This window comes from Mesoplodon densirostris, chromosome 16 (assembly GCF_025265405.1).
Source record: "Mesoplodon densirostris isolate mMesDen1 chromosome 16, mMesDen1 primary haplotype, whole genome shotgun sequence".
Classification (NCBI taxonomy): Eukaryota; Metazoa; Chordata; class Mammalia; order Artiodactyla; family Ziphiidae; genus Mesoplodon; species Mesoplodon densirostris.
Window position 1 is genome coordinate 65,970,304 of NC_082676.1, and position 8,977 is coordinate 65,979,280.

The 8,977-nt window shown below is 56.2% G+C and overlaps 1 protein-coding gene across 1 annotated transcript; it reads left to right on the forward strand.

Annotated features, from left to right (window-relative positions):
- The first annotated feature begins 1,568 nt into the window (after positions 1-1,568).
- PTX4 (pentraxin 4) lies at positions 1,569-5,158 on the forward strand. Its single transcript, XM_060079250.1, is given in 7 exon segments — positions 1,569-1,610; positions 1,612-1,710; positions 2,339-2,651; positions 2,713-2,850; positions 2,924-2,986; positions 4,516-4,575; positions 4,578-5,158. Coding segments are annotated over 7 exon segments (1,296 nt in total).
- The last annotated feature ends 3,819 nt before the right edge of the window (positions 5,159-8,977 follow it).

The following is an 8,977-nucleotide window of genomic DNA, read 5'->3' on the forward strand; positions in this document are numbered from 1 at the left end:
CCCCCAAAAAGACATGTCCAAGTCCTAATCCGTGTACCTGTGAATGTGACCTTATCTGGAAAAAGGATCTTTGCGGACGTAACTAAGTTACCGATCTCAAGATAAGATCACCCTGGATTATCCGGGTGGGCTCTGAATCTTGTTAGAAGAGGAGAGACACACAGGGGAGAAGGCCGTGTGAAGACAGAGGCCGAGGTTGGGGTGATGCTGCCACAGGAACAGCAGGAGCTGGATGAGGCAGGAAGGATCCTCCCCAGGAGCCTTCAGATGGAGTGTGGTCCTGCTGACACCTTGATTTCGGACTTGCGGCCTCCAGAGCCGTGGGAGAATGAATTCCTGCTCCCACCCCCCAGGGTAGTCATCGGGTGCAGCAGCCCCAGGACACCGACACGCTGCTTGCCCCTCGGGCTCCCCTCTGCAGCTCTCTCTGCTCCGCCGGGTCAGTTCTCCTTGCCTGCTCTCCTTGCCCTGTGTCTCCTTCAGGCTTTGTTCCTTTGCTGCCATCAAAGTGACGCTTGAGGAGTGAGAGGAGACCAGCTTCTCTGCATGGCCGTCTTGTTTAACTGCAAGTCTTGGCCTTGACCATGGTTTTATCCTGCTGCCCTCACTGGGTCACAACTGTCCATGGACCTGGCCCTAGAATGAGGTCCCACGCCCCCTACTTACTTAGACAGCCTGTGTTTGTTTCCGGGGGCTGCTGTAACCAATGGCAACAAATAGGGGAGCTTAAAACAGCAACAACATTTTTCCCTTGCATCTCTGGAGGCCAGAAATCCAAGATTATGGTGTCAGCAGGATCACGTTCCCTCCGAAGGCTCCTGGGGAGGATCCTTCCTGCCCCGCCCAGCTCCTTGTGCTCCTGTGTCAGCTTCACCCCAGCCTCGGCCTCCGTCTTCACACGGCTTTCTCCCCATGTGTATCTTCTCTCTGTCTCAGAAAGACACTTTAGGACTCATATGGATAATCCAAGATGACCTCATCTCAAGATCCTTAATTACATTTGCAAAGACACTTTTTTCAAATAAACTCCCATTCACAGGCACCAGGGTTAGGACTGAGACCTACCACTCAGCCCACTACACAACCTGGGCCCCAGGACAAATTTAAGTGGCTCCAATCCCATTTCCTTTGCCTTGTCCAAGGGCAAGAGAGGGGCCTCATCGGATCTGCTGTGCACAGCCGGCAGGCTGGGCCCTGATGCAGACTTGGCTCTAAGGACTCCCCGGCCCCCACTGGGATCCGTGTCCTGCTTCGACTTCTCTGGTGGGAACATGAGTCCGGGTGCTCCTGCTAAAACAATCGCCCCTGTCTGCCTCTGAGCCAGCTGGACCAGGGCTTGCACCCAGTAGAGTTATTTTCCAAAGAAACTGTTTGCATCTGTTTTAAGCTTGTGTCCTTGGGAACCTCCAAATCTCCAGAGCAAATGCCTTTTGTTAAGGTGTCAGCAGGTACCCGACTCCAAGCCAGAGAGGAATAAGGAAAACCACTGCCCAGGAGAGGTGGACAAGCGTGGGGGAGGCAGGAGCTCCAAGCAGATGCAGCCGGGGTGCCTCTCGCTCCTTCTCAGAATGGGCTGCCTGGGGAGGAAAACCCTGCCTTTCTTCTTCATTTTTTGTGCCCGTATATCTACGTGGGGCTTTGTTGCAAGAAACTGCACCTGAGAGGCAAAGAAAACCATTCCTTGAGAGGCTCTGTAGACTAGAAGCACAGGTGAGTATACCCACTGTTTGGGGCAGTAGAGTTTTTTTTAACTGATACCAGACAAAGCACAGAAGTCATAGAAACAGTAGTAAGCTTCTGTGCTCTGTGGGCTCAGCGTGGAGTTTGCAGTTCTTATCGGCTGCCTGTTTTCACCTATGGCTGGAATAGCAAAATGGGTTTGGTGGGTTTGTTCTAAAGATGAGCCAGCTGACAGTGGGTGGAGCTGGGGGCCACCTGAGGAGTGTAGCTGCAGGTGTGCTGGGGTGGTGGGGGCCAGCCCACTGGGCATGGGGAGCAATGTCCTGGGTCCTCCACAGAGCAGACTCCTGTGCGGGTCCGTGGACAGTTCCCGGATGCCCTGCAGGCATCAGGGCTGCGCCAAGCACTCCCCACTTTGATCCCCACGCACAGCCATCCCGCTGGCAGGTAGGACCCTGAGGGTCGAGGGGTAAAGAGTGTGGCGCTCGGGGAGAGATGGGAGCCGCCTGTGGCGCCCTCACCCACTGCAGCACAGACCTGGGGCTGTCTGCCGCTGCGAGCTCTAGCTTGGTGCGAGGGGGCTGGTGGCAGTGATCAGCCGCCTCACCGCATTACCCTGAGGATCGAATCCCCAGGAGTGCCTGTGTCCTCTCTACAGTTTCGGAGGTTCCAAAAGGCAACCCTAAAGCACCTGCAGGGCATTGCCAGCAACTACAACCTGTCCTTCGTCATGGAGGCCTCGTTCTGGAGCCTGGCCCACGAGAGCCAGGCCACGGCCCTGGCACTCAGCCAGCTGCAGGCCGCTGTGCAGGGCGACCTGGGCCACCTCAAGACCTGGGTGCGGAAGACTCAGTGCAGAGACCAGAAGGTGGACAACAGGCTGCTGGCCTTGGCCACCGCCCTGAGTGAGAGGAGCAAGCAGCGCGCCCAGGAGAGGAAGGGGCAGGGGGAGCGGAGGAGCGCCCTCTCCGGCCTGTCCTGGATGTGCAGGCCGTGCATGGCGTGCTGGCTCGCTTGATGCCCCTTGTCCAGAGCCAGGGCGCCGGGCGGGGGGGGGGGGGGCAGCTTTCAAGGGGCGGCTGCAAGTGGCCGGCCCTGGCACCGCCGCCCTGCAGGTGACCCCGGCCCCACCTAGGCCATCGAGCCCGAGCTCCCCACAGCTGCAGGCAGGCAGGCAGGCAGGCACCCAGAGCTCCGTCTGAGCTCGGGGACCCACCTCTGGACTTCGCTCGCTGTCTCCAAGGGACGCAGGAGCCCCCAGGCCCAGGCAGCCAGCAGGCGTGGCCCCCCGAGAGCCCAGGAGAGAGTAAGCACCATGGCCTGCCCTTCGCCATCAGTGTCCACTTTTCCCTCTGGTGCCTCCTTAGGCCTCCAGTCCCCTCCAGGAGGACTTCTCCCCAGGCTGGGCGGAGAAGACACTGCTTTACACCCCACAAAACCCACCCTCGAAGAAAGGAACCGTCCAGGTGATGGCCTGCCTGCAGGTCAGGCCACCCAATGCACACACCAGTGGGGTGCTGCCCGCAGGCAGTAAATGCCCACTCAGAGTTGGTGATCACCCTGGTCAGGGCTGGTGGGGTCCCAAGGACGTCCTCAGCCGTAGCCAGCAGGAACCCTCTCTGCAGGGCCCCGGCCTGCATCCCATGGGGTCTGTGCCCACCAATGGAGGCCCCCCGGTCTTTGCAAAGCCGGTTCTGCTTTGCCACTTCTCATCTCCAGGTTAGGGTTTCTCTATAGCGGCACTACTGTACTGGCATCTGGGGTCGGGTAGTCCCTAGTTGTGGGAGTGTCCAGGTCATTGAACGGTGTTCAGGAGCATCCCTGGCCTCCAACTACTAGACGCCCGCTCAGCTCGAACTCTCAGCTGTGACCTGGCTGTCTGGCCTTGCAGCCCCCAGGGCCCATTAATCTGAAGCAGGTCCCTCCCCATCTGTGTGATTCTAGGGGCCTCACCAGTAAGACAGGGCTGGCGGGCTGGAGGGCACCACCAGGGGTCCCAGGAAAGGGGGCTGTAGATTTGGGGGCCACCAAAGTTCTGATAACCAAAACTGTCCACAGACGCTGCTAGATGTACCCCAGGGGTACAGTCATCTCCAATTGAGGACCACTGCCAAAGATTATGACAAGAGCCCCCAGGTGAAGAGAGGAGGTGGGGGCTGGCCACAGAACGCCCTCCAACCTGGAACCCAAGGGGCCAGTGGGCTAGAAATGCACATTCCCTGGCTCTGCCCCCAGCTTCTGGCTGGGTGCCCCACCCCTGCCCCGCCTACCCTTCTGGCAAGCAGATCTGGCAGGAAGTCTGGTGAGCAGGATGCCCCCAAAGATGTCCATGTCCTGGTTCCAGACCCTGTGGATGTGTCACTTCACGTGACAAGAAGACTTTCTGGTGTGATTAAGGATTTGGAGATGGGAGCTGATCCTGGATTATCCCATGGACAAGTGTCATCACAGGGTCCTTATAAGAGGGAGGCAGGAGGCTCAGTGTCAGGGATGCAGATACAAGGGCAGGAGCAGATGTCAGAGGGCAGCAAAGGGCTTCTCCTTGGAGCCTCCAGAGGAACCAGCTCAGCCCACACTGTGATTTTAAGCCCGGGGAGACCTGCAGGGACTTCTGACCTCCAGACTGTGAGATGCTAAATGTGTGTTGTTTTGAGCCACTGTGTTTGTGGGGATTTGTTCCACAGACACTCATCCAGGGCCCCCTGCTGGTGAGGAGTGTGGCTCAGCCAGGTGTCCTGCTTCTCAGTCCTCCCACTGGTAAGAGGCTGATCACGTGAGAATAAGTGAGCCGCTGCCCCTCGCGATGTGGGCTGACTCTCCCCCCTCTGTTTCTAGTTTGCAACATGGGCCCTGCACTCATCTTTCCGAACGCGTCCACTGTGAATGTGGTCTTCTTCCACCCGGCTTCCTCACTGGCCTACGTGCCCTGTCTGTCTGCAGCTGGGTCTGCACAGCCTTGGGCCACATGGGCACTCTCTTCTCGTACACCAGAAAAGAAAATGACAAGCTGGTTCTGCATGGCTGAGACTCCCTGTCCCCCGGCTCCATCCACTCTGTGATTGGAGACCCGGCCTTCAGGGAGCTGCCCCTCCAGCCACTGCTAGATGGCTGTTGGCACCATGTGTGTGTCATCTGGACGTCCATCCTGGGCCTGGGCAGGTACTGGCTCCACAATGGCCAAAGGCTAGCGGCCACTGGCTCCCGCTTTGGGGAAGGCTATGAGATTCCTCCAGGAGGCTCCCTCATGCTAGATCAGGAGCAAGACAGCATTGGGGGCGGGTTTGTTGGCCCTGAGGCCTTCGTGGGGAGCTTAGCAGGCCTGGCCATATGGGACCAGGTGCTGGTCCCCAGGGAGGTCTCAAACCTGGCCACTGGGAAGGAGTTCCTGATGAGCGCCATCCTAACACTGGCCAATGCCGCATCGGTAGATGGATTCAGCCAAAGGGTGAACTGCACCTGCCTACAGCTCTGTTCCTGAGGCCTCGCTACACAGCAGCCGTGCTCACACGGTGGGCCGGCGGGAAGAGCAAGTCTTCAGCCACGCTCGGCCACCCCCGACCCCAGCACAACCCATAGAGGGGCCCCCACCCACACTGAGGAGCAGGCTGCTGCCTCCGGCCTGGGCCAGGCACGCCTGCCCTCTAACATAGGATGTGGGTATTCCACAGGGTGGGGGGAGGGCCCACAGGGAGAGCCGGGCCTCAGGGTCCCCACAACTGCATTCTTTCCCTCTCTGAGGCATTCTTACACCAACCAAACCCCACCACCCCCCCCGTAGTAGGAAGTCATTTCAACACGGCCCAACTTGCCACATGGCAGAGCTGTGCTTCAGCTCTGCGCCTCCTTGGGCATAGGTTTGGGACAACCACAGGCTGGCTCCTGGAGAACTCTTATTTTCCTTGCATTAACTTCTGTGGTCCTCTCTCCATGTGGCTTGAGAAAGTTTCTCTTTGGCTGCTCCTTGTTCCAACATCTCTCATGAGAAGGACTGGGGAGTCCATTTCCTGGCCCCACAGCTCCTTCGCCCTGGGGGTTCCATCAAGGTTCTGTGGCAGCTGGTGAGGCCACTAGAGCCCCTGGGAAGGGGGCCTGCAGAGGAAGCAAGCTACTCAGAAACACACATTAAGGGTGGGTGGGCAATGCTTTTTTTAAAAATTAATTTATTTATTTTTAGCTGCATTGGGTCTTCTTTGCTGTATGTGGGCTTTCTCTCTAGTTGCAGCGAGTGGGGGCTACTTTTTGTTGTGGCACGCGGGCTTCTCATTGCAGTGGCTTCTCTTGTTGCAGAGCACAGGCTCTAGATGTGCAGGCTTCAGTAGTTGTGGCATGCAGGCTCAGTAGTTGTGGCTCGCAGGCTCCAGAGCACAGGCTCAGTAGTTGTGGCGCACGGGCTTAGCTGCTCTGCGGCATGTGGGATCTTCCCGGACGAGGGCTTGAACCCGTGTCCCCTGCATTGGCAGGCGGATTCTTAACCACTGCGCCACCAGGGAAGCCCAGGTGGGCAATGCTTTTAAAGAGTCTGTATTGGGGTATGATTTACATACTATGAAATTCACCCATTTTAAATGTACAGTTCAAAGATTTTCAGTAAATTTGTCGAGTGTGCAACCATCACCACGATCCAGTTTTTAGAACACTTCCATTGCGCCCCCCCAAGAAATCATGTCCGTTAGGGGTCACTCCTGTCCCCACCCAGCCCCTCCCCCATCTCTGCACCCACTCACCTGCTTTCTGTTTCTGTGGATTTGCCTGCTCTGGTTGTTTCACATAAATGGACTCATTCACTGTGTGATCCTTGGTGTCTGGCGTCTCTCACCGAGTATCATGTTTTATAGTTTCATCTGTGTTGTTGTGTGTCAGTGCTGCGTTCCTTTGTATGGCTGAATGACCTTCTGTTGTAATGGACCACGTTTTTTTTTGTTTGTTTTGTTCATCAGTCAGTGGAAACTTGGGTTGTTTCCAGTTGGGTGCCCTTGTGAATGAAGATTCTGTGCATAGTCTCATGTGAAGGGTTGTGTAGACATATGCTTCTGTTTCTCTTGAGTGGATACCTAGCCATGGAATTGCTGGGTTGTATGATAGAATCATGTTTTTTTTAAAATATTCATTCTTTTTTTTAAAGTAAATTTATTTATTTTTATTTTATTTATTTTTGGCTGCATTGGGTCTTTGTTGCTGTGCATGGGCTTTCTCTAGTTGCGGCAAGCGAGGCTACTCTTCGTTGCAGTGCGCGGGCTTCTCATTGCGGTGGCTTCTCTTGTTGCGGAGCAGGGGCTCTAGGCACTCAAGCTTCAGTGGTTGTGGCACGCAGGCTCAGTAGTTGTGGCTCCTGGGCTCTAGAGCACAGGCTCAGTTGTTGTGGTGCATGGGCTTAGTTGCTCTGTGGCATGTGGGATCTTCCGGGACCAGGGCTCGAACCTGTGTCCCCTGCATTGGCAGGCGGATTCTTAACCACTGCGCCACCAGGGAAGTCCCCAACCCATTTTAAAAGTGAGGAAACAGGGACTTCCTTGGTGGTTCTGTGATTAAGAATCTGCCTGCCAATTCAGGGGACACAGGTTTGAGCCCTGGTCTGGGAAGATCCCACATGCCACGGAGCAACTAAGCCCGTGAGCACCACAACTACTGAGCCTGCGCTCTACAGCCCATGAGCCACAACTACTGAGCTCACGTGCTGCAACCACTGAAGCCTGTGTGCCTAGAGCCCCGTGCTCCACAAGAGAAGCCACCGCAATGAGAAGCCTGCGCTCCACAACGAAGAGTAGCCTCCACTCACCAACTAGAGAAAGCCCGCGTGCATCAATGAAGACCCAACACAGCCAAAATAAATAAATAAATTATTTTAAAAGTTGGAAAAGATAACATTTTTTTAAAAAGTGAGGAAACAAACTAGAGAGGTCTGACTGAACGGCAAGGGGCCTGGTTTCAGCTCTGCATCGAAGAGGTGGCTGGAGGGCACAGCTCCATGGGGAGGGGCCTGAAATCAGTCTCTGGGGCCTCTTAGCAGTGCTCCCATCTCTGCGGAGCTGTCTGTGGCCCCAGCAATCCTAGGCCTTCAGCTCAGAGACTTGGCCAGCCACCACCTGCCCGCCCCTCAACCCCCACCCCCACCCCCACCCCTGGTCTGTGAGTCAAGGTCAGGGGATGCATCCTAGGTCTGGAAACACCCCTGGGTGGCCACGGGAAGGTCCTGGAATCACGGACTTCTGCTTCCCCTGGCACTTCCCCAGGACGCGTCCATCTTCATGGAGAGCTGCCCTTCTCAAAGCGTCTTCTTTCCCAGGCTCCTCTGGCCTATTTTGGAGCCCTTGCTCCATCTCACTCCATTGAGGTGGGAGAGATGACATCTTCTGGGGGGAAGACTGTTAATTTGATTAGGAAGTGTTTCTTCAGGTCCCTAGCACTAAAAGACCACGGAGGGTATTTCCCACCCTCCCCTCCCCCGCTTTCGGGTGCTTACAACACCATGGGGGACCCAGGATATTTCACTTCTACAGCAGCATTTCTGCCAAGGTTCACAGACCCTAAAACGGTGGGAATTCGGCAGAAGCATCATGGCTGTGGGTGGCCAGCCGCATCGCACCTGAGAGTCTCCACGAGGGCGGGGCGGCCTGGGAAAGGGCTTGGGGAGGAGCTTCGTGGGAGCTCAGGTTGCTAGGAATTTGGGAAGGGCTGGCTTGTCCAGCCGAGGAATCTGGGCTCTGTCGAGGGCAGCCCATCCAGGTTTTGAGCAGGGGAGTGTGAGCACGCATCTCACGTGATCCACCATCCCCGCTGAGTGAGTGGCATGAGCCACATCCACCTTGAACCCCATCAATCCCACGTTTGACCTGCGTCTGCTGCATTCCTGAGTGGGGGGAGGACAGAAGGATCCAGAGGGGCTTCCCCAGCACCACCCCTCCGTCCCCGGGACTGTTCTCACTTCCCCATCGCTGTCTGCAGCTCTTCTCCTGCCTGGACGGTTTCACGCAAACCACACTCGTCCACTTCGTTCAGTGAAACCAGCCTGGGACCAGCCATGAGGCTCGTTGGAGCCGGTGCCAGCTTCACTCTGCAGCCTCCAGACCCTCCTCCACAGACAGGGCCATCACGTGCTTGTCAACATCCCTCGAAAGGGCAAAGCCAGGTCACACTAAGGAGAAAACACCTTTTCTGAAAGAACATTGTTCTTAGTATTTTCAAAAAATTGTTGCACAGTGATCGTGGGGAAAACTTAACAATCCTGTTGGGCTTCCTTCCTCTTATTTTGGTTTCAATTTTGGTTTTATTTTGAAAGATGTGGGGGAAGAGCCTATAA